At 42.1% G+C, this 27746-nt stretch overlaps 1 protein-coding gene across 2 annotated transcripts in view; it reads right to left on the minus strand.

Annotated features, from left to right (window-relative positions):
• NBAS (NBAS subunit of NRZ tethering complex) overlaps positions 1-27746 on the minus strand; it is a 701350-nt gene that overhangs the window by 668733 nt on the left and 4871 nt on the right. For both annotated transcript variants that reach the window (XM_056564221.1, XM_056564220.1), the window contains exons 2-9: positions 19302-19356; positions 17598-17634; positions 11979-12056; positions 11489-11536; positions 10855-10898; positions 8847-8980; positions 5530-5663; positions 2241-2339 (exon numbers count right to left, since the gene is read on the minus strand). In XM_056564221.1, coding sequence (XP_056420196.1) covers positions 2241-2339; positions 5530-5663; positions 8847-8980; positions 10855-10898; positions 11489-11536; positions 11979-12056; positions 17598-17634; positions 19302-19356 — 629 coding nt within the window. The remainder of the gene's footprint in view (positions 1-2240; positions 2340-5529; positions 5664-8846; positions 8981-10854; positions 10899-11488; positions 11537-11978; positions 12057-17597; positions 17635-19301; positions 19357-27746) is intronic.

The following is a 27746-nucleotide window of genomic DNA, read 5'->3' on the forward strand; positions in this document are numbered from 1 at the left end:
CAAACTATTATACGGACCTGGCTTACAGGTGAAGGCTGCTGGGCTAAATATACAGCAACAGGAGAATACAGCAGCACACTGCTAGCACAAAGATATAGATAAAACATGAGTATATAGATACAACATGAAAAGCTATTCAGCTATGGTGCAGTAATGAAATAGTGAGATACTTAGCTTGCAATTTGGCGGCCAAATTTGTGCTAGCAGTGTGCTGCTGTATTCTCCTGTTGCTGTATATTTAGCCCAGCAGCCTGAACCTGTAAGCCAGGTCCGTATAATAGTTTGGATCAATAGTGCTGGCCAACTTATTCTTTGGTTGTATTACACATACGGGGGGAGTGGCTACCTCCATGTTGGCTCTTGCACCCCACCCACTTCTATCAGGTGTACATAAGGTGATTTGGATGTTCCAGATCTTGCAATGCCTGCTGATCTGTTCACACAGAGGCATATTCACAGTGTAGGGTCCGTCCCAATGAGATCACCTTACCGTGGGACGGTCCACGCTATCTGGCCACCAAATTGCAAGCTAAGTATTAGAGATGAGCGAACTTTCAGTAAACTCGATTCGTCACGAACTTCTCGGCTCGGCAGTTGATGACTTTTCCTGCATAAATTAGTTCAGCTTTCAGGTGCTCCCGTTGGCTGGAAAAGGTGGATACAGTCCTAGGAGAGTCTTTCCTAGGACTGTATCCACCTTTTCCAGCCCACCGGAGCACCTGAAAGCTGAACTAATTTATGCAGGATAAGTCATCAACTGCCGAGCCGAGAAGTTCGTGACGAATCGAATTTACTGTAAGTTCGCTCATCTCTACTAAGTATCTCACTATTTATTTACTGCACCATAGCTGAATAGCTTTTCATGTTGTATCTATATACTCATGTTTTATCTATATCTTTGTGCTAGCAGTGTGCTGCTGTATTCTCCTGTTGCTATATATTATACACACATATATATGTACATTCTGCAGTGTCAGGGTTTTCTTTATGCATTTATATGTGCTGTCTTATTGCATTTTTATGGGATTTTAAATGTATTTTCTACATGTGTAATAGCTTTAAACCATAAATGTTGGTCTATAAACACTCGTATAGTTGTACCTGAGATTTCTCTGAGTAGGATTAGTTCTTTATCAGCAGGGATAATGGGTGTTTTTTCAAGTCCTGAGTGACCAGCAAGACTGTCCTGACTAAAGTTTACATTGAGTTTTGCTACTATGCTTTGCTGACTCCTTGATGTTAACTCTATATAGTCCAGGAGAAGGGCACTTGCAGCAAATAAGTAGACTTGATTAGGACATTTTATTCAGTATATTCAGCATTAGGGAATGTAATAAAGCAGACAGAATATGTAATAGAGCAGCAGGAAATCAGAATGCTTGGGTGTGTAAGGAGAGGTATTAGCAGTAGAGAGGGATGTGCTCATGTGTGTATAGGGAGAGGTATTAGCAGCAGAGAGGGATGTGCTCATGGGTGTATAGGGAGAGGTATTAGCAGCAGAGAGGGATGTGCTCATGTGTGTATAGGGAGAGGTATTAGCAGCAGAGAGGGATGTGCTCATGTGTGTATAGGGAGAGGTATTAGCAGTAGAGAGGGATGTGCTCATGAGTGTATAGGGAGAGGTATTAGCAGCAGAGAGGGATGTGCTCATGTGTGTATAGGGAGAGGTATTAGCAGCAGAGAGGGATGTGCTCATGGGTGTATAGGGAGAGGTATTAGCAGTAGAGAGGGATGTGCTCATGGGTGTATAGGAGAGGTATTAGCAGTAGAGAGGGATGTGCTCATGTGTGTATAGGGAGAGGTATCAGTAGTAGAGAGGGATGTGCTCATGTGTGTATAGGGAGAGGTATTAGCAGTAGAGAGGGAAGTTATGTCGCTGTACAGACCTGGTCAGACCTCACTTTTGAGTATTGTGAGTAGTATTGAAGGCAGTATCTCCAGAAGGATATCAATACATTGGAGAGAGTTCAGAGACCATCTACTCAACTAGTACATGGACTGCAGAGTCATCATCATGGGTCATGGTGCTTTATGTTACAGAAGCAAGATTTTTGTGACAGGTTCTGGAAACATGTGAAGAGCTGAAACTTTAAAGTAATCTATTCACTAAAGGTTTAGCAGACAGGTTATTGAGAATCATTAATACAATTATAATTCATTACTAGAATTATACACATCCACCAGTGAGTCCACTAAAACCAAGACTAGCTTAATGGAAACAAACATCCATATAACCCTACCTGTGTTTAGGGAGATACATGACTGAGGAAACCCCATGAGAATAATAGGATCCAAAGTTGAAGCTGTGGCTCTCTTGATAGCTGTGGTTGGCTCCAACGCTGAACAAAAGAAATACAAAGAATGTACATACATTAGAATACACTTACTAGCCTGAACTACACATGGATTGTATAAGAATAAGTTCACTCTGCATCTGGGTAATACATTCGGAAACATTCTATTGACAAATTATTTCTTGCATATCCATGAATAACCATAAACCATACGTGTACCAAAAGCAAATGTTTGAGTCATACATCCAGCGGACCTTATGAAATAGTTCCGCCAAATGTAATGTGACCCTAACCTAAGATCAATTACCTGTGCACAAGAAATACCATAATGAAGCCAAAGTTTAGAAACAGGTCCATTATAACATACACAGGCACTCAAAACCCCCCTGCTACAATACTCTTTAAAATACATTGTTAGGATGGGTTCACACCACGTTTTTCCAGTACGTTTCCCATATAAGTTTTCATTATAGAAAACGTATGGAACCGTATTGAAAACCATATACATAGACAAACAATTGACAACCGTATGTACCCAGATGCATCCAGTTGCGTACGGTTCACTTGCAATACGTTTTTTCCCCGTACTCAAAACTGTGGTTAACCACGGTTTTGTCTCCAGGTTATAAAACCGTATTGCAACCGCATATGTTTTTTTTTTTTTTTAACATGGACGTCAATGGGAAACGCACATGTATACGGTTCCATATGGGAAATCGTACACGGTTTTTACTTTACACATGCGCATTTGCATTCTAAAGTTAAAATTTAAAAAAAATGTATTTCTCGCTTTTATTTTTTATTTATTTTTTTATTTTTTTTATTTTTTTTAAACGGATGGAACCGTATGCACTTTTTAAAACAGTATATGGCTTAAAAAAAAAAAAAAAAGCATAAGGTTTACTTTTTCCCATACGGTTTTCTTTAGAAAAACTGATTAAAAACGGTATGGCAAAAACGTGATGTGAACCCAGCCTTAAAGAATCTAACGGCACTCGGACATGATCAACAACAAGTTTGTGGTAGCTATCCGTGTTGTCAAAAAAGACAAAATGCCACTTCATATAACCTATGAAGATTCAAAGCTGCGGCCTGGCACACCTCACAGCTCCTGCCGCCTTTCTCATTAATGTGTGTAAATCGGCCTTGTGCGTTAAGCCTCGTGTCCAGGTTTCGTACCCTGCTGCACATTTGTCATATGCTTCAGGAAAATTCCTGTCGTGTACATGTATCCATAGACCCCACTACCTGGTGGGGCCCAGAGTGTAATCTTGGCATCCTTTCAGAGGGTTCTCATGGAGCTTTACAGTAATATTCTGTAATAAGTAATATTCCATAGAGCCGCATTTAGTGAAGAATTTACAAATACATTTTTTACATTTAAACCTATTCAAATAGCACTAAGTGGTATCTGTCATAGCTACACATTGTGGGAATAACCTTACATAGTTACATAGTTAGTATGGTTGAAAAAAGACATAAGTCCATCAAGTTCAACCAGGGAATTGAAGTGAAGGGTGTAAGGGGATAAGGGGAAGGGATGTAGTTTTATAATTCTGCATAAGCGTTAATGTTATTTTGTTCCAGGAATGTATCTGACCCTGTTTTAAAGCTATTAATTGTTCCTGCTGTGACCAGTTCCTGAGGTAGACTGTTCCATAAACCTTGATGCATACCTCCTGAAGACACCTCATGATGTAGAGTAAAAAGAAGAAAGAAAGAAAACATCATGGAGTTGGCATGTGTGTCCTTCTATGGATACTCCTATCATACCCATTACCCAGCACAACCAACATCACAAACCACCACCGTTTAGGCTAAATCCGGCAAGATCTCATGGCTGTGACTTAAAGGAACACTGTTACATCTGAATTGTTTTTCTACCGTTCAGATTTAGCACCACTCCTTTATATGGAGGCTCCATATTAAACATTAACTAGGCAGGAGGTCAGAGGTTACATGCTATACCATGGGGGTGGGGGGGGGTGTGGGAATGTGATGTCATTGGTGTTGGGTATGATGGGAGCCTCCAGAGAGGATACACATGTTACATCTTGTCGCAAGTAGCTAAACATAGGTTAGGGGATAAGTATAAGATCGCAGGAGGTCCGAATGCCAAGACCTCCATGATCTTAAAGGGGTACTCCGGTGGAAAACATTTTATTTAAAATCAACTGGTGCCAGAAAGTAAACAGATTGGTAAATTACTTCTATTAAAAAAAATCTTTACCCTTCCAGTACTTTTAAGCAGCTGTATGCTACAGAGGAAATTCTTTTCTTTTTGAATTTCTTATTTGTCTTGTCCACAGTGCTCTCTGCTGACCTGATACCCATATCAGGAACTGTTCAGAGCAGGATAGGTTTGCAATGGGGCTTCTCTCCTGCTCTGGACAGTTCCTGATACGGGCATCAGGTTTAAGCAGAGAGCACTGTGGACAAGACAAAAAAAATAAATTGAAAAAGAAAATAATTTCCTTTGTAGCATACAGCTGCTTAAAAGTACTGGAAGGGTAAAGAGATTGTCTAATAGAAGTAATTTACAAAACTGTAACTTTCCGGCTCCAGTTGATTTAAAAGAAAAATGTTTTCCACCGGAGTACCCCTTTAAGAATAGGATATTTGTCAGCTTCTATGGATACTGAAAGGAGAGGCGCACAAGTGTAACCTCTGCTCCATTCCAAATGTTACAAAACTACAACTCCCAGCATGCCCGGACAGCCGTTTGTTGTCCGGGTATGCTGGGAGTTGTAGTTTTGCAACATCTGGAGGTCCGCAGGTTGTAGACCACTGTCCTATACTTTTCATTGCACGGATCCCTCAACATACGATGGTTTCAACTAACGATCGTTCATTTGGAACGGATTACCATCGTATCTTGAGGGACCACTGTATTAATAATCAGAAAACCCCTTTAAAATAAGCTGATATCAAACCACAAAACATCTGGCCTATAGGTTCTGTTATCTGATCAGTGGGATCTCAGGTATCATATATATGAAAAAAAAAAAAAAAAAAAAATTATACTAAAAGTAAACCTTATAAGGCACTGATTGCCAACCAGAGTGCCTCCAGCTGTTGCAAAACTACAACTCGCAGCATTCCCGGACAGCCTTCGGCTGTCCGGGTATGCTGGGAGTTGTAGTTTTGCAACAGCTGGAGGCACCCTGGTTGGGAAACACTGTTATAAGGAAACACAAGTGTTTAACTCCAATGAAATACGCTGTAACAAACCTACCTCACTAGATAACTTTTCAGCTGCCCCCGGTAATTGATGACTAGAAGTTCGGCTGACCATTGCGTGCTCGCTTTATACTCCAGGAAGATCAGACCAGCAACAGCATAACTCATGTCCCCGGGGAAGCTGGCTTGCTGTAGATGTAAGAAGAAAGAACCTGAGTCAGGCCGATTTATTTCCAGATCAATTCTCATTAGCCGTATGTATTTAAAGCAAGACAAAACAAAATCTATTTTCCACTTTGCAAAACCGACAAAAGTTGCTGAACTAGAACATGAAAGGGCCCTGGCAAAATATCAGATTTTTAGGTGATATTTTTAAAATAGTGTCATGAATGCTTGTGATTATAAGGCTGTGTTTCCCAACCAGGGTGCCTCCGGCTGTTGCAAAATTAGAACTCCCAACATACCCGGAAATGACAAAGGGTGTGCAGGCATGCTGGGAGTTGTAGTTTTTCAACAGCTGGAGGCACACTGGTTGAGAAACACTGCTCTACAAATTATATCACCACAGCTGGATGCCATGGAGAAATATTTAGTTTTTTCTTTTTCGAATTGCTGACTGACCACCGAGGTAGGTGATAAATGCTATTACTAGTAGGGATCGACCGATTATCGGTTTGGCTGATATTAACGATTTTGGACATTATCGGTATCGGCAATTATATTGCCGATATGCTGATAATGCCCCGCCCGCCACCCACCTGCCTTCCCGGCCAGTGACCACCACCGCCCCATTCCCTCCCCCATCCCCGGTTTTATAATTACCTGTTCCTGGGGCCCGCGCTACTTCTGGCTCCTGCGACGTCCTGTGCGCTGCGCAGTGCAATGACGAGTGATGTCCTCAACGTGACGTCACCGCACAGTGACAGCTCAGGACGCCGCCGAAGCCCGAAGTAGCACGGACTCCGGGCCCCAGGAACAGGTAATTATAAAACGGGGATGGGGGAGGCAATGGGGCAGCAGCGGTGGTGATTGGACTAGGGAGGACCCCAGGACAGGCAGGGGGAGAGAAATGGATGGCGGCGGCGGTCTCTGGCCCCGCAAAAGACGCTGCAGTTCAGTGATTTAAAGCGCCCGCTTTAAATCACTGATCTGCAGCAGCTTCTGCATGGCCAGGAGGTGGGAAATAGCCGATAACTTATACTGAAATATCGGTATGAGTTATCAGCTATCTGCCTGAAAGGTCACAGATTATCGGTACCGGCCCTTAAAAAAAAAAAAAATTCAAAAAAATTAAATAGATATCGCTCGATCCCTAATTACCAGGAAAAAAAAAAAGAAAAAAAAAAAATGGCCATTGACTATGTCTTGCATTGCTGCTTGGCCCTATTGACCCCAAACATATATGTTATGCCTTTCCTTCAAGAAGAATTTTTTTTTTATAAAGGGCGCCCTTTTATATCCAAGCCTGAACAACCTCTTTAAACCTTGTCCTCATTCTGTAGAAATGGTCAATTTGTTAATATATTTTTATTATAAGTGACATTATTAGGCTATGTTCACATGGCAGCAGAATTTATGTGCTCAGAACACAGAATTCAATGTGATTTCACCTGCAATTCCGCAAAATTTAAAGAGAGATCTTTAAATTTAGCATAATGCAGAATTGCCGCTGTGTGAACAGGACAGAGAAATCCTATTGAACATAATGTGCTTTAAATTTCTGCAGAATTTCCAGTGCAATTCTTCCACGGAATTCTGCATAGAAATTCCTCTTTGTGACCATAGCCTTAGACCTAAATCCTATAGAATACATTAAAGGGGTTATCCACCATAAGGAGATATTAATACTTAACTGTGAGACAGTAATGGGCATGCTTAGGAAGGATTCGCACTTGTCTTGGGGCTAAATATTGTGAGATTACCATAACACTGTGGCTATATTTTAGTGAACTGGCTATATATCCTGTTGGAGTTTTCTCAAACTACAATTCCCAGGATCCCTTGTTTGTAAGAGTGAGGTCACTATTCTCCCCCCCCCCCCCCCCCACACACACACACACACACACACCAGCCACCCCACCAATTGAAACTCATCTGTGATCCTTTCCATGTAAAAGACCAGTGTTTTCTGACCAGGGAGCCTCCAGCTGTTGCTAAACTACAATTCTTTCAAAATGATCTCCCTCCCACCCAGCAGTCACTCTACCCATGAAAGCAAAGACAGGCTCCCTCTGAACACCTGACTAGTGATGTAATGTCTCGGGTTGCACTGCAACCTGGAAAAACCTGAGACAACAGTCATTTTGTATGCTGTTAAAAATAAACATTGGGTCTAAACTCACAGAAGAATTGCGAGATCACCATCAAACACAGGTATAAGCACTAAATTATGAACTACACTAACTTTACAGCCCCTGTAGCATAGTCATGAAAAAAAAAGAAAAAAAAGTTTTCTGTTGTATTAAAGGATTTATCCTCAGTAGAAAAAAAAATTTCCACTATACAAAGGATAGGGGATAGTTGCCAGATCACAGGGGTTCCGATTGCTGCCCTGTTCCGCGGGACGGGAAACCTAGTGTATTACTGCAGTACAAGACCTTTCCCCACCAGCCAATCACTGGCTTGACGCGTGACACCACTGCGGCCAGTGATTGGCTGAAAAGGGAAAGGCCCTACACCCTGTACTAAGAAGAGATCAAACTCCGGAGAGCACGGAGACTAATCTGCAGGGACCGGGTCATGTGAGCAAAAGGTTTTTTTTTTTATTCTCTCCCTGCGCCCTTAGCTCATTGTTTTTCTAGCAGGGTGCCTCCAGCTGTTGTGAAACTACTACTCCCAGCATGCAACAACTGGGGGCACCCTGGCTGGGAAACACTGACTTTTTGTATTTAAATTAGTTTTTACCGGCTCTGGCCAGCCCCCGCCACTGGAGCCAGCCCAAGCAGATAATCGCATGTTTTCCTGGGGGGCCGTATCACCATATCGCAAAAAGCAAAAATCGCGATTCGATTGCTTTTGCGATATATCGTGCAGCCCTAATAGAGATGAGGTCAATGAGGATATACTATATAACCCAATGCAAAAAACAACAAGAAGGGACCTTTTTCATACTGTTTCAGACCAACTTCAAACAAAAAGAACAAAAAATCCACATAAAAAGATGAAGTTCTTGCATTTAGCTGTTCTGAGCCTTGAAAGAAAGAAGCCCCGCTTTCATCTTTTGTTTTCTTTCTCCCTCATTGCCCCATATGATAGAGAGACAAGGATCAGACACTGTGGATCCGCTGTTATGATCCCTTGATCATGAATTCTTTGTTTGGACCTCTAACCAATGCCAATAAGTTTTGTATTAAAAATCAATAATTCATATACCGGAGGGATGACGAAGAGTTCACTGCCAATAAGATCAAAGAGCCGAACGGTCCCAGTGCTCTCGGCATAAGCCACCAAGGTGCAGTCATGACTCCACGCCACGCGTCTCCACTGAGGATTGGGGTCTTTAGGAACTGCATGAAGGAAAAAAAGCATTTTCGATAAAAGGGAATTGGAAACATGTATTACTTATCAACTATACAGACTGGTAGTAGTCCAACTGCTGGAGCCCACAAATGACATTTAGCTACACTGCCTTGCATAAGTAATCCCCCTTAAACTTTTCTACATTTTGTCATGGTATAAAAACAGAATAACATTTTTTTAATTACGATAACGTAATTGACTAAAGCAGCGTTTCACAGCCAGGGTGACTCCAGCTGTTGCAAAACTACAACTCCTAGCATGCCCGGACAGCCATTGGCTGTCCAGGCATGCTGGGAGCTGTAGTTTTGCAACAGCTGTAGGCACTCTGGTTGGAAATCACTGGACTAACACAAAATAGTCCATTTCAAAGTGCGGGGAAATATTACATGGAATACAAAAGTATTTACATATAAATATCTGAGTGCATAAGTATTCACCCTCTTAACTGCAAAAAAAAAAAAAAGATCTGGTGCGACCAATTGCCTTCACAAGTCACATTTGCAAGTCACCTATCTGAAATTCTATCTCAGTACAAATACACCTTTTCTGTGAAAGCATCAGAGTTTGTTAAAGAGCCTTACTGAACAAACAGCAGCATGAAGAGCAAGGAGCTCACCGAACAGGTCAGGAACAAAGTTGTGGAGAAGAACAAAGCAGGGTTAGGTTATAAAAGAATTTCCCAAGCTGTGAAGATCTCTAGGAGCACTATAAAATCTATCATCAGAAAATGAAGAGGGCAGAGGTGTGGTGTGCAGAATGACATAGGGCTGCAATCCTAGGTGCTTCTCAAATCCCCACTCCCCCATCCATCTGTATCCTGTCAACAGGTGGTCAACAGCTGGAGTTAGGCTAGGTTCAGACTACGGAATCTCCATGCAGAAAATTTCCGACCGGAGATTAAGAGTGTGGTCAGTGCCGACTGAATCAGTCGGCGCTAGGACCGCGCGGACACTGCAGTCTACAATAGACTGCAATGTGTTCCGCGATAATTTCCGCCTGAAGAAAGAGCACTGCCATTCCTCAGGCTGAAATTTCCAAGCAGATTTTCAGTTCACAAATTCCGCTTCACAAATTCCGAAGTGTGAATTTGTGAACGGAAACCCATTCACTACACTATACATTTTAGCAAGCGGAATTTCCGCCTGCAATTTCAAAGTGGAATTGCAGGCAGAAATTCCGTAGTCTGAACCTAGCCTTATTGTTACCTGTTTCCCCCAGAGTGACCCTCGGTGGGACATTTTTTGTGGCTGGGTATTGGCTGGAATGGTGATGCGGGAGGTGGCAGAGAAACTATGCAGCGGGATTCATCTGCAGGTGGCTATGCCACCGAAGAGGATGGAGAAGAGCCTTGGAAAGGACCCGGGGCTGGTTATATGGGTTCCCTATGTTATGCTCAACGCTACGAGCGGAAGGGGAGACAGGAAATTCTCCCTCACCTCAGAGGTTCACCGTTCAACCGGACAATGACCCACATACAGCTACAATAGAATGGTTTAAATCAAAGCGCGTTTATGTCTGAAAATAGCCCGATCAAAGTCCAGACCTGAATGCAACTAAGAATCTGTGGCCAGACTTGAAAATTCCTTTTTTGCCAAGAATGGAAAAACATTACTATCTGTAGATGTGCAAAGCTGGTAGAGACCTACCCAGCTGTATTTGCAACGAAATGTGGTTCTACAAAATATTGTGTTCCACCTAGTACAGAAACCATATTATGCACCACAAAGAGCATAGCCCTGTATTGCTTTTACCTGGAGAGCCCCTTTTAAATAGGTAGACTTTTTTTTTTTTGGCTGCATTATTAAAAATTAAAGAGCAGAACAGATTGAGCAGAGCAGGTACATTCTGTATTATCACTCACCTTGACATTTTCCTATAACTGAGCCAAAGTCATCTTTCGCAGACCTGGATTTCACAAGAAAAAGAATACAAAAATGAAATATCTTAATCACTACAAGAGGGTGATGGATTTTTGCAAAAACATACACCTAAGACATGTAACCATCAGAATTAGGAGCAAAGGAACTAATACAACTTCAGAGTCTTGTCAAAATTATTAGGGGAACAAAATCTTTTATGTAGGTTTGTGAAGAAAATGGTAAAATTCTTATTTATAATGTGCATTATATGACCTATCCTATGTGCAGTTCTAATGCAAACTATTTAGTTTGTTCTGGGGGGGGGTGCACTGGAGTGATATGGTCTTTGATTAAGGGAGAGGATTTTACTGGTGCAAAAAATAAAAATTAAAAAATTAAAAATAAATCAAAGGCGACGGGATCACTCTGAATTTCTTACACTGTAGGATGACCCCCTTTAAAGCTGTCTGCTCAAATCCAGTTAAAAAGAAAAAAAAAAAAAGAAAAAATTTCCGTATTTTTTAAAGTTTTTTCCAAGCCTAAACCCTTTGTACTGCATGTCACACGTAAAGAGCCTAACCACTATTCAGGTCCTGTCCACACATCTCATGTTTTTAAGCACAATTAAAAACCCACCTAATTTCGATGCATTGGTCCTGAATCGCTGCCAAAAGCTTTCCGTTACTGGGGGGGAGAAAAAGAAGAAAAACACAGAAATCATTATTAAGCCATTAAGAATAATGAAATGGAAATACATTCTGTCTACTGGTACTTCATCTCTCTTGTTACCACTGTACACATTATCAGCAGGGTCCCTTAAAATGGCTCTGGCTGTGAATTGTTTTCCTGATTCGCAATGATCTGGATGACAGCAGCGTCAGAATTTCCCCCCCAAAAGAGAAATGTTTCAGAACACAGTACGCTACTTAATCCACTTGACATTTAACCCCTACAAGTCCTACTTCAGACCAGAACTATTTTTACAGTTTTGTGTCACCGGATTCCGAAAAAGACATTGTAATTGGGAGTCATTAACCTGTGTAAGGCCGGGGCAGTCACCATAATACGAGTGCACCCTTAGTGACCTTGTCTGGCCTGTCAGTAAAGAGCCCGGGTCAGTCCTTACCTGGTCCGCACCAGTTGCCAGTTGATTTGCTTGTTGACAAGGCGGACGAGGCCGGGTTGAAGACAGAATTTAGCTGGGCTGTGAGTGGGGAAAAAAGGAAATATATTACAAAAGTTTTGAAAATATATAAGAAAACTACAGTGACTAGTTTTGTACACCAAAGCATTTGAGATTTTTTTCCAACCAGAACCAAGAATGGAAGAAAAGATAAAAGGAAAGCCTTTCTTTTCGGGCCAATTTTGGCTTAAAAATTAATTAAATTAAATAAATACAAAGACTCAAATCAGGGGCTTTTCTCACACTCCGTATGCCAGAATGCCAAAATTTATGCCCTGCGTCAAAACTTTGCAACTACCGTATATCCTCGAGTATAAGCCGACCCGAACATAAGCCGAGGCCCCTAATTTTACCCCCAAAACCCAGGAAAAGTTATTGACTCGACTATAAGCCTAGGGTGGGAAATACATCAATCCCCCCATGTAATCATCCAGACCCCTGTCATCATCCCCCCCTTCATCATCACTGCCTGTCAATCCCTTCATCAGTGGTCTTCAACCTGCGGACCTCCAGAGGTTTCAAAACTACAACACCCAGCATGCCCGGACAGCCATCGGCTGTCCGGGCATGCTGGGTGTTGTAGTTTTGAAACCTCTGGAGGTCCGCAGGTTGAAGACCACTGCGGCCTTCGTCATCATCTAGCCCCCCCCACCCCTTTTGTTTTGTACTCACCTCCCCCCAGCGGGAAGTTAGGGTGTGCTGGTCCGGGCCATCTATGCTGCAGGGACCGTCCGGTGGGGATTGTTAGCAGTTGCGGGCTGTCCATTTTCACTGGGGGGGGGGGGCCTCTTCTGCGCGCGGAGAAGAGTCCCCCCCCCCCCCTCCCCGGTGAAAATGGACAGCCTGCAACAACTAACCCTCCCCACCGGACGGTCCCTGCAGCATAGATGGCCCGGACCAGCTCACCCTAACTTCCCGCAGAGGGGAGGTGAGTAAAAAACAAAAAGGGGGGGGGGGGGCTGGATGATGATGATGATGACGAAGGCCGCAGTGGTCTTCAACCTGCGGACCTCCACAGGTTTCAAAACTACAACACCCAGCATGCTGGGAGTTGAAGTTTTGCAACATCTGGAGGTCCGCAGGTTGAAGACCACTGATGAAGGGATTGACAGGCGGAGAGTTCACTCGAGTATAAGCCGAGGGGGGCGTTTTCAGCACGATAAACTCTGCTTATACTCGAGTATATCCGGTATTTAGTGTGTTTGCATTGCACACTACTCTCTCTGTTAAAGTGTGTTTCCACTTGGTTTTTTTTTTCTGGCAGTTTTTGGAAAACCACCACGGCAGTTTTTGAGCCAAAACCAGAAGTGTATTCCAAAGGAATAGGACATATAAAAGAAAGGACTTACACTTCTCCTCCCTTATGGATCCACTTCTGGCTTTGGCTCAAAAACTGCCAGAAAAAAAATCAAGTGGAAACTTAGCCTCAGGCTCAATAGGAGAGGGCATGAATGTGGCAGGCATGGGTTAGGCTAAGGTTTGATGTAAATTCATCACTAAAACGATTCTGTAATGCAGTCTACCATTCTCAAAAATCATCTGGCTTTATGTGTGGCGTTTGATCACTGCACCTGTTCAGTTAATCAGGCTGCTAGTGCTGGAGGTTACCCAGCTGAACTCATTATACTCATAAGTGGGTTGATGTCAGTTTACACGGTGCAGTTTTTATGTGTTTTCTAATATAAAAGTGCGTGTTGTTTTGGGTTTGTTTTTTTTTAGAAATATTGGAGGAGATTTATCAAAACCTGTCCAGAGGTAAAGTTGCTGAGTTGCCCATAGCAACCAATCAAATCACTACTTTCATTTTTGAAAAGGCCTCTGAAAAATGAAAGAAGCAATCTGATTGGTTGCTATGGGAAACTCAGCAACTTTTCCTCTGGACAGGTTTTGATAAATCTCCCCCATTGTCACAAGGCAAAAAGTGACCTATGATCACAATTAAGTTGCTTTATGCAGATTGTACTTCTTTAGGCTGTGTTAGCATGTCAAATTTTTTACAGCATTTTTCACCCATTTTGGCTTTTTCTGCGGCGATTTTCCAAAAGCAGCAGAACTAGTCATTTTTACAGTGATTTTCACAATTTTAGAATATTTTTTTTGTAGTGACTTTAGGGACAGTGTCACAGGTAAAAAGCAGCTTTACCCACAAAACCTGCAGCGAATAACATTACGGTAAATCTGTGGGAAAAGTGCATGTCATCTACAAGGAAAATTTAACAGACCACTGATTTCAATTGGAACACACATATACCGTATTTTTCGCCGTATAAGACGCACTTTTTCTTCCCCAAAACTGGGGGAAAAAGTTGGTGCGTCTTATACGGCGAATACACCCCTATTGCGGCGGTCCCTGCGGCCATCAACGGCCGGGACCCGCGGCTAATACAGGACATCACCGATCGCGGTAATAGACCACTGATTATTCTAATAAAAACCACAAAAATCCTTAAATGAAAAAATATATAAAAATCTTTGTTTTTGTTGAGTCCAACATTTACAAAGTAGTCCTCTTTCTACAGAAATGTTTATCTCTAAAAGGAAAAACGATCGGAATGCTGGCTGCTTCATCTGAGGCTAAAAGCTTTCACGGTTCTGCCTGGGACACCTCATCGATGGCTCCATAACAGAGACGATGAATCTGGCTGACATCTTTATGCCGAGATTGAGAGTTTTTGTGTTCATAGATAATAGGGCAGTAAAAAGTTTTACAACAAGGACATTTTAATATTTCAATGCTGCAATTGTTTTTTAAATAGCTTTTATATTACACTTAGTGTTTATCTCATAAAGGAGTAGACTCGGCAGTTTTGTATCAATTATTACTGAAACATATCTGGCTGGTGGTAAAAAGAGCGAGCGCATCAAGACGGTATTTGCGGAGGTGTAAAGTCAGAATGGTGCATTAACTGATAGCAGTCAATAAACATGTATTGTTCTCATTCCCGGTGCTGATCGGGGGCCCGTCACATTCATATTAGTGCCCAGCTGCTTCTTTATAGGTTCAGTCATTAGCAAATACAGACAACATGTACCACAGTACACAGACAGCAACAGAACAGAAAAAGGGTACATCAAAAGGAAAGGAACCGAGAAACTTCTGGCTGCATTGGCAATGCGGGCACAAATCTAAACAAGGGCAGTCAAACCAAGAGGATTTTGACTTTTTTTTTTTTTTTTTTTAAACCCTTCTAGAAACCCTCAGACAAACAAAACTCCAAGGTGGCCTCAACAATACCAATATTTTCCTAAATCTGTCCGCACAATACAGGATCATTAGACTGGCTAAATAACACCTCATGTAGACCCAGACCAGACGATGGTGCCTGGACTTTCACTCCCTAACATTTTATACACTCTGCATGCGATGCTTTCCATGGCAGTTAAGGACAATCCTCTCATTGGGGGAGATTTATCAAGACCTGTCCAGAGGAAAAGCTGCTGCGTTGCCCATAGCAACCAATCACATTCCTTCTTTCATTTTTGAAAAGGCCTCTGAAAAATGAAAGAAGCAATCTGATTGGTTGCTATGGTTTTGATAAATCTCCCCCTTTATGTCTGTCTATGTGGAGGTCATGGCAAAAGATGTGCCTACTCAAATGAAGTCTCCAAAATGGCTGCCTGGATCCAGTCTTTCGAGATTGGCATACAAAAGGGTATCTGTACACCACTGCACTTGCTGGACCTCTCTAACAAGTCTCTACTACCTCTTCAAACATTGTGTGACAAACTTGGCCCACTGACCATTCCCCTCTCCACTTATATTCAGGCCAAGTAGTTTGTCACGACCCATGCTCACACACTTTCTCCCACTGAATGGGACCCAGTCTTTTATTTCCTCAATACAAGTCCCATCTCTGGTAGGGAACAAATATTTCTACAAATACTCTCTCTTTGACTTTAACTCCTCAATGAGGGGCCTCTCTGCCTGGCTCCATGATATCCCCACTAAAGACTTGCTCAATATATACACACACACACAAACACATACATACATACACACACTCTCATTTAAAACCTTTTGTATTACAAAATATACATAAGTAACTTTTAGGACCCTTCATGAACATACATATCCCGGCACATAGGTCATGGGCGTTTATCCCATGGACTCTTGTATTCGCTGTGGTGCTCCCCCCTGGGCAGAAATTTCCCAATGTTTATGGTCTCTTATTCAGCCTGTTTGGCCAGTACCTACTGGACTGGAAAAACAATACTGCAGGAATTGATACATCCCATCACTCCTCTGAGTAAACTCTTTATGAAAAAACTATTTTTTATTTTGCATGGATTGGGCTGAAGCTACCCTCCACAAGGAAAAAAAGTTGATAGCTTCTTCGGCATGTGGGAAAGCTATAGTTCTACTTTACCTTCTAGCATACCATTGGCCATTAAGGTACACTTTCAATCTACCACTTGGTACCTTAAGCAGAAAATTGGGGGCCACCCCCTTTGTAACTCCTTAGTAGTGCCCATTTCTGGAGCGCTGGTGAATCAGAGGATCTATCACTCCCCCCTCCTTCACTTCCTGCTTTCTATGTTGTCTATTCCCAGGTCATGCCAAAATATATTGCAGTCTTTCGATTGCACCCTAATTATTTTGTACCGTATCAGGACTTTTGCCGAGTTTTACTGATCTGCGCACTTCCTTTCCTTTTCTACCATGCCTCTTGAAGACCAGATAGCGGCTTTCTCTTTTCTCATTTGCCTTGCAGCCTGGGATTTGTTCTCTCCCCCATTTATTATGTTGCTATGATTTATAGTTTTATAAAAATGATATTTTAGAAAAAAAAATATATATATCTTCTTTTTAAGGTTCCTACACGATTAGCTGATTACAAACCATCCTGCTGCTAAACCATCATTGACCAGATGTGATCTGCTTGGGAACCCAGCAGTAAGTCTGTAATTTCCCTGCAGCTCCACTAAAGGTTAAAAAAGAGCATTACATGCTATGGCACCACTTTAAAAGGGAACCTATCATGGCTTTCATGCTGCCTGAACCATGATGGCTTTTCTCCCCGCCATCATCGTTGACCGATACCTGTTTGTGTATCGGGAGAGATCTATTAATCAAGGCTGGTGGGTGAAAAGAAGCCGCTGTGGGCCACTCTGATACCTTGTGGTTTGGGCAGCATGAAAGTAACAAGTTCCCTCTAAAATCAAGGCACTTTTTAGTCACTCTCTGCTCTAGCTGAGGATCTTGTACCATTCAGCATTTTCAAAAACTATGGTTTAGCTTTTAGGGTACATTCTAGCATACCTAGTGGATGTCTCATATTTTATGATGTGTAGCACAGAAAGAAAAAAAAGCCACAGCATGAAAATCTACAGCATACGTACCCAAACTAGAAACCACCTTTATTTTCCAAACAACAGTCCAAGCAGTTTCAGTTTCAAGTACCACCAAATTTTCTTACATTTCCCAACTGTATTGGGGTTATCAGACACAGAATCGTATGTGCCATGCACCCCTTATTCTAGTGGTCAGTAGGGGCCTCAGCAGCTTAGGGCCAAACAGTAGTAGATGTGGCATTATCTTCACATTATAAGAAGACGACATACCTGTACCAGAGAAGCTGCTGGAAGTAATATGCTGGAGCTGTGAGAAAAAAAACAAAAACATTTTATTATTATTCATTAAAGTACATTTCTACTTAAAAAAAAAAAAAAAAAAGGCAAAAAAGAACAGCAATCATCTAAAAAGACACAGGATCCACATGCAAAATATTAAAAGGGAATCTGTCACCAGTGTCACCCGCACTAACCTTATGGTACAGGCTAGTAGAGTGGGTGACACTGATTATATCGATACTTACCTATTCCCAATCTGTGTTCCCTTTCACCCGTTATCCTCCTTGTTCGGGTAGCAGACAAGCGCTACAGTAGCATGCCGACGTCACCAATTCTGCTTGCACCGGGTACAGTAAAGAAGCAGCAGCCGTAACGTCAGCCTGCTCCTGGAGCTCTGTTCGTGCACAAAGCCTGCCGCCCAACAAGGAAGACACGGGACCAGCAAATCAGGGATAGGTAAGTATCATTATCATTAATGTCACCCCCACTACCGCCTGTACCAACAGATTAGTGCTGGTGACATTGACAACAGATTCCCTTTTAAGTGTCCCTGTCATTTGAAAAAACTTTGACATGTCAAAAATGTAGCTTAGTCTGGGTATTTAGACCACTACCTATCACTAGAACAAGCCAGGAGAGGTGCCCAGCTTAGTGCTGTTCTCCCTGTCTCGCTGCAGGGGGCAGGCTCCACAGACCTACTGTAGAATCCATCTTCTGCAACGAGACAGAGAGATCAGCACTAAACCACCAACTTCTACTCGCACATTCTAGTGATCTGTGGGGGTCACCCTAATATTCATGGCCAGCCCTAGACAATGTAGCAGTGCAAGACAGGATAGAGAATATGGAAGGCTACAGAAATATCTGCTTCACCTTGGTGGAAATTTTGGCTCCATTGCCTAACATTTAGTAGAGCAGATAAAGACTTAACGGGGTACTCCGGTGGAAAACGTTTTATTTTTTTTTATTTATTTATGTATTTTTTAATTCAAATGGTGCCAGAAAGTTAGCTGCTTAATACTACAGAGGAATTCTTTTCTTTTTGAAACACAGAGCTCTCTGCTGAATCATGAGCGCAGTGCTCTCTGCTGACATCTCTGTCCATTTTAGGAACAACAAAAACCCCTTAGCAAACCTCTCCTGCTCTGTACAGTTCATGACATGGACAGAGGTGTCAGCAGAGAGCACTGTGGTCAGAAAGAATAGAAATTTAAAAAGAAAAGTACTTCCTCTGTAGAATACAGCAGCTGATAAGTACTGGAAGGATTAAGATTTTTTAATAAAAGTAATTTACAAATATGTTTAACTTTCTGGCACCAGTTGATTTAAAAAAAAATAATTCCAGTTGTCCAGTGATGGAGGGTAGGGTTCAGCTTAGTTCTACTGGGAGCCCCAGGTGCTGAAAGTTGCACTGGTTATGGTTTTCAGCTTTGAAGCATATTAGAAGAAGGACCAATGGCATCTAAAGTATAATAATAAAAAATAATCTGAATTAATAAGCATCGAGCCACAACTGCTTTGTGACTCCCACTCTCCCTATCCAGCTGCTGACTAGTATTAGGACAGATGAAGCACCGTGGTCCAGCCTAGACATGTGTTCTGGACTTACGTACTGGCTGAGAGTATAAGCAGCGGCAGTATACAGAAGGGATTATGGCCTGCTCTGTGTCTAGATAATGTAACAGCCCCGGGTACCTGTAATAGCCTTTGTGAGGACAAATGATGCTCCATGTTCACGGCCACCTCGAGGCTGCAATAAAAACAGGACAATTACACAGCAGGAAACAACACCAGGTCACAAATCTGTCATGTAATTCTGCGAGCGGCTGCTACACTGCCAAGTCCAAAGCTCTGTGTGCCCGTCCTGGTAATGGCTCTGGCTTCATAACTGGCGCACAATCTATACAGTACGCTAAGTGGTTTTAGGGATTAGTTTTTGGCACTCAGATTTACAGTCTGCAGTATATGTCTGCACTCATTGTACAGCACTGTGGAATATGTAGGCTCTATATTTAAAGGGGTAATCAAAGGAACTGACTATTTAAAGGGATAGTCAAGGGAACTGAACTTATCAGACACTTATCGCCTATCGACAGGAAAGGGAATAAGTGTCTGACTGTGGGGGGGGGGGGATCCGACCTCTGGGACCTCCTTGTGATCTCTTTATGTGACCCCCCATCTATTTACCCATATTCTGCACGCACAGGTCCCACCTTCATGGAAGAGCGCAAGTGATGGATGCTCAGCCAATCACCGGCCGCAGCGATGTCTTGCCACAGTCAGTGATTGGCTGAATAGGCCAATGTTTGTCCATGCCCAGGAAGGCTGGGGGCTGAGGAGTGCAAAGGATGGGTAAATAGATGAAGGCCATGTACATGAGATTGCAGGGGGTCCCAACAGTAGGAACCCTCAAAATCAGACCGTATTCCCAAATCCTGTGGATAAGGGTCTTATAAGTTCAGTTCCCTGGACTACCTCTATAGGAATTGCTGCAGTTGTCTGATATATTCAGGAATTAAATGGGTTTCTTTTTATCAAGAGAGAATATGCAATTATTTTAAAGTGTTACTGTTAAAAATAAATAAATAAAAATGTCAGACAAGTCTGGGCGTTGAGACCCCCCATCAATAATAACAGCTAATTATGTTATTTTAGAAATAGGTGGGGACCTAGAAATAGTAGTACCACTATGCACACATTTTCAGAGCCTTTCACCCTTTTTTATGTTACAGCTTTGTGCTGAAATAAAATTTAAAAAAATTGAATAATAATAATAATAATAATAATAATAATTAGCCCCCATGACTCTGCACATAATACCCCATATCGATAACAAAAAAAAAAGGATTTAAGTGGGCACTGTCAGATATAAAAACTTTTTATATGTTGTACATCTTGGCAAAACAATAGTTTTTCTAATCTACTTTTACATTTTTTTTACATTTTATTAAAGAAAACTGCCTTTGAAAATCCCACCACTAGAGGTCCCCATACCTCCTTGGACACTGATAAGTCCCACAGCAGCATGAGCGTGTCCAAGGGTCATGGACACAAGATGGTTTATTGCTAAGGCTGCAGGAGGAACACAGTCTGCAGCAACATAGGGCTGGGCGGTATATCGGTTCATACCGAAATTTTTGTCCTGCATGATATGAATTTTTCCCCATACCACAATACCGGTTGGGCCCCTCCCCCTCGGGAATGAATGAATTATCAGCGCTGCGCTGTCCCCACATCGGGGAACTAATCATATGTGACCCGCAAGTGCTGTTCTGCCCCCCCCCCCAATTAATCAGCCCAGTGCTGCGCTGTCCCCATCGGGGTAAATACTCACATATCACCCTCAAGCGTTGCCCTCCTCTTCCTCCTGTTTGTTGCGGGCCGCCGGCGCTGACACTCTATACTGTACGCTGTATCCCTATACCTGGGCTGCAAAAGATAAACAAAAACTTTAACTTACCTTCCTCGTCGGTCCGGACCTGCTTCCTGGGCACGGGAACATCGGACAGTTATCAGCCTATCACCAGCCGCAGCGATGTTCCGTCTTGGCCAATGATAGGTTGAGCCAGCTGGCTTCTTACATGACAGTGCGCTCAGCCTATCACCGGAAGAGGCGGAACATCGCTGCGGCCGGTGATAGGCTGACTGCTCTCTGACGTTCCCAGGAGGAGCGCAAGGCCGACGTTGGAACGTGCGTTAAAGTTTACTTTGTTTACCTTTTGCAGCCCGGGTATAGGGATACAGCGTACAGTATAGAGTGTCAGCGCCGGCGGCCCCCAACAAACAGGAGGACGAGGAGGGCAGCGCTTGAGGGCGATATGCGAGTATTACCCGATGGGGATAGCGCAGCACTGGGCTGATCATTTGGGGGGGGGGGAATACCATTATATACCGTGGAACTGCCATAAGGTACAAAAATACTGTGATACACATATGTGGTCAAAGCGCCCAGCTCTACAGCAACACTGCTGTAACACAGATTTTTACCAAACATGTGACTCCAGCTGTTGCAAAACTAGAACTCCAAGCATGACTGGACAGTCAAAAGATGTCTGGGCATGCTGGGAGTTGTAGTTTTGCAATAGCTGTAGGCACACAGCTGAAGGCAACACTGCTGTAAAAGTAGAGTTATCCAAACAATTTACCTCCAACTATTCCAAAACGACCAATCCCAGTATTACAGGACTGCCAAAGGATGATGCACATGAATAACATAAGATGTAAGTTATACACTCACCATATTGTCTTTAGTGGGAGAGTAAAGGCAATCCCCAATAATCAGTGTGTGTGTGTGTGTGTGTGTGTGTACAGACTGAATCCAGCAGTGAGTCAGCAGAGTAACAAGATGGAAAAGACACTGAGCAGCTGTAATATGGTATTTTTTAGTGAAATATCAGTGATAGAGACATAAAAAAATACATGTACATGATCAGGCTGAGGTACTGAGTAACATTTAACAGTTTTTTTTGGGGGGGGGGGGGGGGGATCTGACAGGTACGCTTTAATTATTTTTTTCAGATTTATTAAAATTGCAGATCTGCAACTTTAACTGTCATTATCTTTGAAAATCGTATAGAATTGTAATGCCTAGACTTCTTTTGACAAAATGTATCCAACACATTCACCCATTTTGGTCTTATTGTTTTCCCGCAATTTGTCATATGAAAAATTATGATTGACCACGATTTCTCATCCAGATTTAAAAAAAAATGATTAATCTGTATACAATTTTTTTAACATTATTGTCTATACATATTTCGATTTCTTTAATCGTACACAATTTTTTTGTACACATGAATAGAAGCTTAGGAATAATGTAGAATGATAGGAAAACAAAAATAAAAAAGACAAAAATGTGTGAAAGCATATGTCTGATAGATATGATTTTTAGACATCTAATTTCCTATTTTAGCATACTCTTCAGGCCACCGCTATAAAAATGTAGGACAGATGCAAAACATTTACACACCTAGGATCCCCTGCAGTTGTACAGTGGTAAAATCTTGATCCGCAACTGTGGATTTTAAAAAGGTAATTCTTAAGTATTTTTGACTGCTTTTAATATCCATAACTGCAGATCACCAATTGCAGATCTAGAGTATAAATACATCCTTTGTTCACATGGCAGAATTTTAAATTGAAATTCCGTTGCAGCAGACTCCCATTGTTTGTCCCAGAACTTCCGATTCCAAACCCTGCAGAATTTGCTCGGAAATGCTTGCAGTCTGTGGAAATGGAGCATTTCCCAGCAGTCCTAGTACCAGCAGGGGTGTGGAAAATTAAAAAACTACTTGTTCACATGACTAAAACAGAGCAAAATCTACTTATCCCTCATGAAGATCCACTTGTCTGGACCAATTTTCGCTTTTACACTCTCCTTTTTTCCTCCTCGCCCTATAATAGCCATAACTACCTACTACAGGGTGGGCCATTTATATGGATACACCTTAATAAAATGGGAATGGTTGGTGATATTAACTTCCTGTTTGAGGCACATTAGTATATGTGAGGGGGAAAACTTTTCAAGATGGGTGTTGACCTTGGAGGCCATTTTGAATCCAACTTGTTTTTTCAATAGGAAGAGGGTCATGTGACACATCAAACTTATTGGGAATTTCACAAGAAAAACAATGATGTGCTTGGTTTTAACGTAACTTTATTCTTTCATGAGTTATTTACAAGTTTCTGAACACTTATAAAATGTGCTCAATGTGCTGCCCATTGTGTTGGATTGTCAATGAAACCTCTTCTCCCTCTCTTCACACACTGATAGCAACACCGCAGGAGAAATGCTAGCACAGGCTTCCAGTATCCGTATACACTGCTTTATACTACTATATACACCGCAGGAGAAATGCTAGCACAGGCTTCCAGTATCCGTAGTTTCAGGTGCTGCAGAATGGGCAAAACAAAAATTGGAACAGGACCCTCACTTTACGCAGAAGATTTTGTTCAGTGACGAGCCAAACTTTTATGTTAATGGTGAAGGTGACTGGATATGCGAAATTGCTACATGATGATGTTTCCCTCTTTATGCACTGAAGCTGGCACGTTCCCTGAGTTTTTCCAGCAAGATGCTGCACCACCACATTATGGGTGTCAGGTCCGAGCATTCCTAGATGAAGTTTCCTGGAAAGGGGATTGGTCGTCGTGGGCCAGTTGAATGGCCCCCAAGGTCTCCCGATCTGACCCCCTTAGACTTTTATCTTTGGGGTCATCTGAAGGCAATTGTCTATGCTGTGAAGATACGAGATGTGCAGCACCTGAAACTACGGATACTGGAAGCCTGTGCTAGCATTTCTCCTGCGGTGTATATAGTAGTATATAGCAGTGTATACGGATACTGGAAGCCTGTGCTAGCATTTCTCCTGCGGTGTTGCTATCAGTGTGTGAAGAGAGGGAGAAGAGGTTTCATTGACAATCCAACACAATGGGCAGCACATTGAACACATTTTATAAGTGGTCAGAAACTTGTAAATAACTCATGAAAGAATAAAGTTACGTTAAAACCAAGCACATCATTGTTTTTCTTGTGAAATTCCCAATAAGTTTGATGTGTCACATGACCCTCTTCCTATTGAAAAAACAAGTTGGATTGAAAATGGCCGCCATGGTCTCCACCCATCTTGAAAAGTTTGGTGGTTTTCTTTTATACGCCATTTACCTTGTGGTTTAGCTAACATGTTGTTTTGATACTTTAGACCGGCCTGATTGCAGCAATACCAGATATGTATAGTTTTACAAATTTTTTATTTGCCATTTTTTTGTTTATTTTTTTGCATACCAGGCTGTATGAGGGCTAATTTTTTTGTGACATAAACAGTTTTTTGTATCAGTACCATTTTGGTATTGATCTGACTTTTGAAATTGCTTTTAAAAAAAATTTCTGGGAAATTATAAAAATTGCAATTCTGTGATTTTTTTTATTTACGTAATTTACCGCATGGGATACATAATGTTATATTTTATAATTAGATTATACTTTATTCGACTTTCAGGAGGAGTCATTAGATTTCTCATACAGATCAATAGAGTTCTATTGAACTCCATTCATCTGTGTGCTCTGCGATCCATTGATAGAGCCTGGTCCAGCCAGGTTCTATCAATGACAGAGCCACAGACACCAGGGAACAGAGGTAAGCCCTCTGGCTACCTCTATAATGGATCTCCTCCCCCCGCGATCGTGCTGCGGGGGGACAATCCACCCCACCAGGGAGCATTCACAACATGTCCCTTTAGATGCTGCGGTCAGCTTTGACAGCGGCAATCTAAAGGGTTAATAGCCAGCCTTGGCGATCGCTGCATGCTGGCTATTAGCGGCGGCCCCCGGCTACTGAAATCAGCTGGGGGCTGCAGAGTATGGAGCGGGCACGAGTCGGGAGCCGCTCCATACAGACTGCTGAGCGCCGCCACGCTTGTCAGGTCCGGACCTGCTTGCCTGAAGCCGGGCTAAGGGCTGGAAACATTCACCTGCCCAGCGCCCGGAACTGAATGTCCCGGGCGTCGGCGATAAGAATTCCACTTCTCTGACCAGGTTCCTGTGCTTGCCGAATGTCTACCGTCATGTGAATGGTGAACCTGGGTGCATTCACACACACAGGAACCACTGCAGATTAGTAAAAAGTGAAGTGGTATAAACTTATGTTCTTTTGACTGCTTTGTAAAATCTGCAACTGCTGTTCTGCCATTGCAGATTTGTCATGTGTGAAAACACCCTAAGGGTAGAGTTACAGTAGTGCATTCGCAGAGTATTTCATGCTGTAGAGGTGCCAACAGTAGTTACAAGATGAGCTCCCTGCTGCAGCTTAGTATCTATGTCTCTCATAGCAGCAGATTTTCTGCTGAAGACACAGAGCCTGCTTGAAGCAGATGAGCACTGGGAAATCCGCTTCTACATGCGGACACACAGGGCTACCTGGCTGCAGCAGGGAGCTCGGTCTTGCAACTACTGTCGGTGTATCCGCAGAGTTAAATACGTTGAAAATGCACTACCTGTGACCCTACCCTAACACTGTATTCACACACATCTGTTGCAGATTTGAAGCTGTAAAAACACAGATTTTACAAGACAATTCTTATGTATTATTGATTGCCTTGTAAAACCTGCAACCGTGGATTTTACAAATGCGGATCCGCAACTTCATATAACTAGACTTCTTTTGACAAAATGTATGCAACACATGCACCTGTTTTGGTTTGTTTATGTTTTCACCCTATTTATTGGATGGAAAATCATGGTTGACCACGATTTTTCATTGAGTGAAAAATGTATTCAATTTGTATCTTTTTGTTATTTATTTTATATTATTGTCTATGTATACCACTTAGAAGAAAGTCCAGCTCACTCCCTAAGCCCGTAGCGCTCGGACTGGGGTGGGCAACGCCAACTGACACGTGGATACAGACGAACAAGATGTCCAGCGCAGGTGTTGGAAAAACTCTTTATTGTATAAAAGCTTCAATACATGGACGACATGACAACGTGACGTGTTTCGGTCCTAGGCACGGACCTTAGTCATACAAAGTGTTAGTGTATGTACAGATCTTAAATAGGGTACACCTTTTACCAGCCCACCAATGGCATGGCGGCGGCAAACAGGTGTACTCCTCCCCCTTTGCTGTATGACGGCTACATCAAAAACCCAGATACAGTTCCGTGCTGCCGACACAGAGCAAAGCAACAATGTAGCTATAAGGCATGATAAAAATGTAGCAAAACAACATACACTTATATCAAATTAACATTGTAAAAGTTTGTTAACACTCGAAAGGAAAAATTACATAGATAAAATCATAATGTTTATCCTAAAAAGTTAACAAAAAAGAGAGCAGGGAGTAGGTATGGAGGAACGAGGTAAGGAATATTGTACTTCAGACTATTACACTAGAACAAAGTATAACTGATAATGTAATTAAATCATTGTGGAAAAAGAAAAAAATGTATTGTCTCCCATCCACTCAAATGCAAAAAACATACAAATAAGGTAACAGCACATAACAGGTATAAATACTTTTACAGGTATAAATACTTTTACTGAGACCATAATGTAGGGTTAATGCAGAGATCATATCAGTATAGAAATATCAAAAAAAATAGTAAATATATATATATATATATATATATATATATATATATATATGCATTTCTAATATGTCGCTGCAAAAGTCCAACATAGGGCTTAATATAAGAAGCCTAGAAAAAGGCAAGGGGGTGGGAAAGAGAAAAAAGGAAAAGACGAACTGGATGTAAATGAAACCAAATATTGGAGGGAGGACAGAAAGACTGAGCACCACTGCAAGATTAATTAAGGGAAAAATGATTAGAATATGGAAAGAGAGAAGATGAAATAACATAGATTAAGGAAGGGAGCACCAGACAGAATAAATAGGGAAACCCCACCCACGGGAATGTACTTCAAAGATCAATAGTGGAGGATGGTGTCCATCCTCTTGTTCAAACCCCATGGAGTACGGCTGTCCAGCTTCAAGATCCAATAGACCTCTTGGTCCAGGAGCTTGAGTCTGGTATCACCACCTCTAGCAGGTGGTGTGACTCGTTCCAGTCCCTGTAGCATAAGGGACGATGTCTTCCCAGCATGTACCTCTGCTATGTGTCTGGATACCACGGAAATGTGTCTTGAATTAAAGTGTGGTATATCTGAAATATGTTTTCGGATGCGTACCTTGAGGGGGGTGGTGGTACACCCTACATACTGGAGCTGGCAGTCTCGACAAGTGAAGACATATGACATGCGATGTGTTGCAGTTAATGTATTCATTTATCTTATAGATGTCACCAGTAGAGGTTGACACTAGAGATGAGCGAACTTACAGTAAATTTGATTCGTCACAAACTTCTCGGCTCGGCAGTTGATGACTTTTCCTGCATAAATTAGTACAGCTTTCCGGTGCTCCAGTGGGCTGGAAAAGGTGGATACAGTCCTAGGAGACTCTTTCCTAGGACTGTATCCACCTTTCCCAGCCCACCGGAGAACATGAAAGCTGAACTAATTTATGCAGGATAAGTAATCAACTGCCGAGCCGAGAAGTTCATGACGAATTGAATTTACTGCAAGTTCGCTCATCTCTAGTTGACACCACAGAATCAGAATTATGCATAAATCTGCAACACACACATCT

Source organism: Hyla sarda, chromosome 3, assembly GCF_029499605.1.
Source record: "Hyla sarda isolate aHylSar1 chromosome 3, aHylSar1.hap1, whole genome shotgun sequence".
Taxonomy (NCBI): domain Eukaryota; kingdom Metazoa; phylum Chordata; class Amphibia; order Anura; family Hylidae; genus Hyla; species Hyla sarda.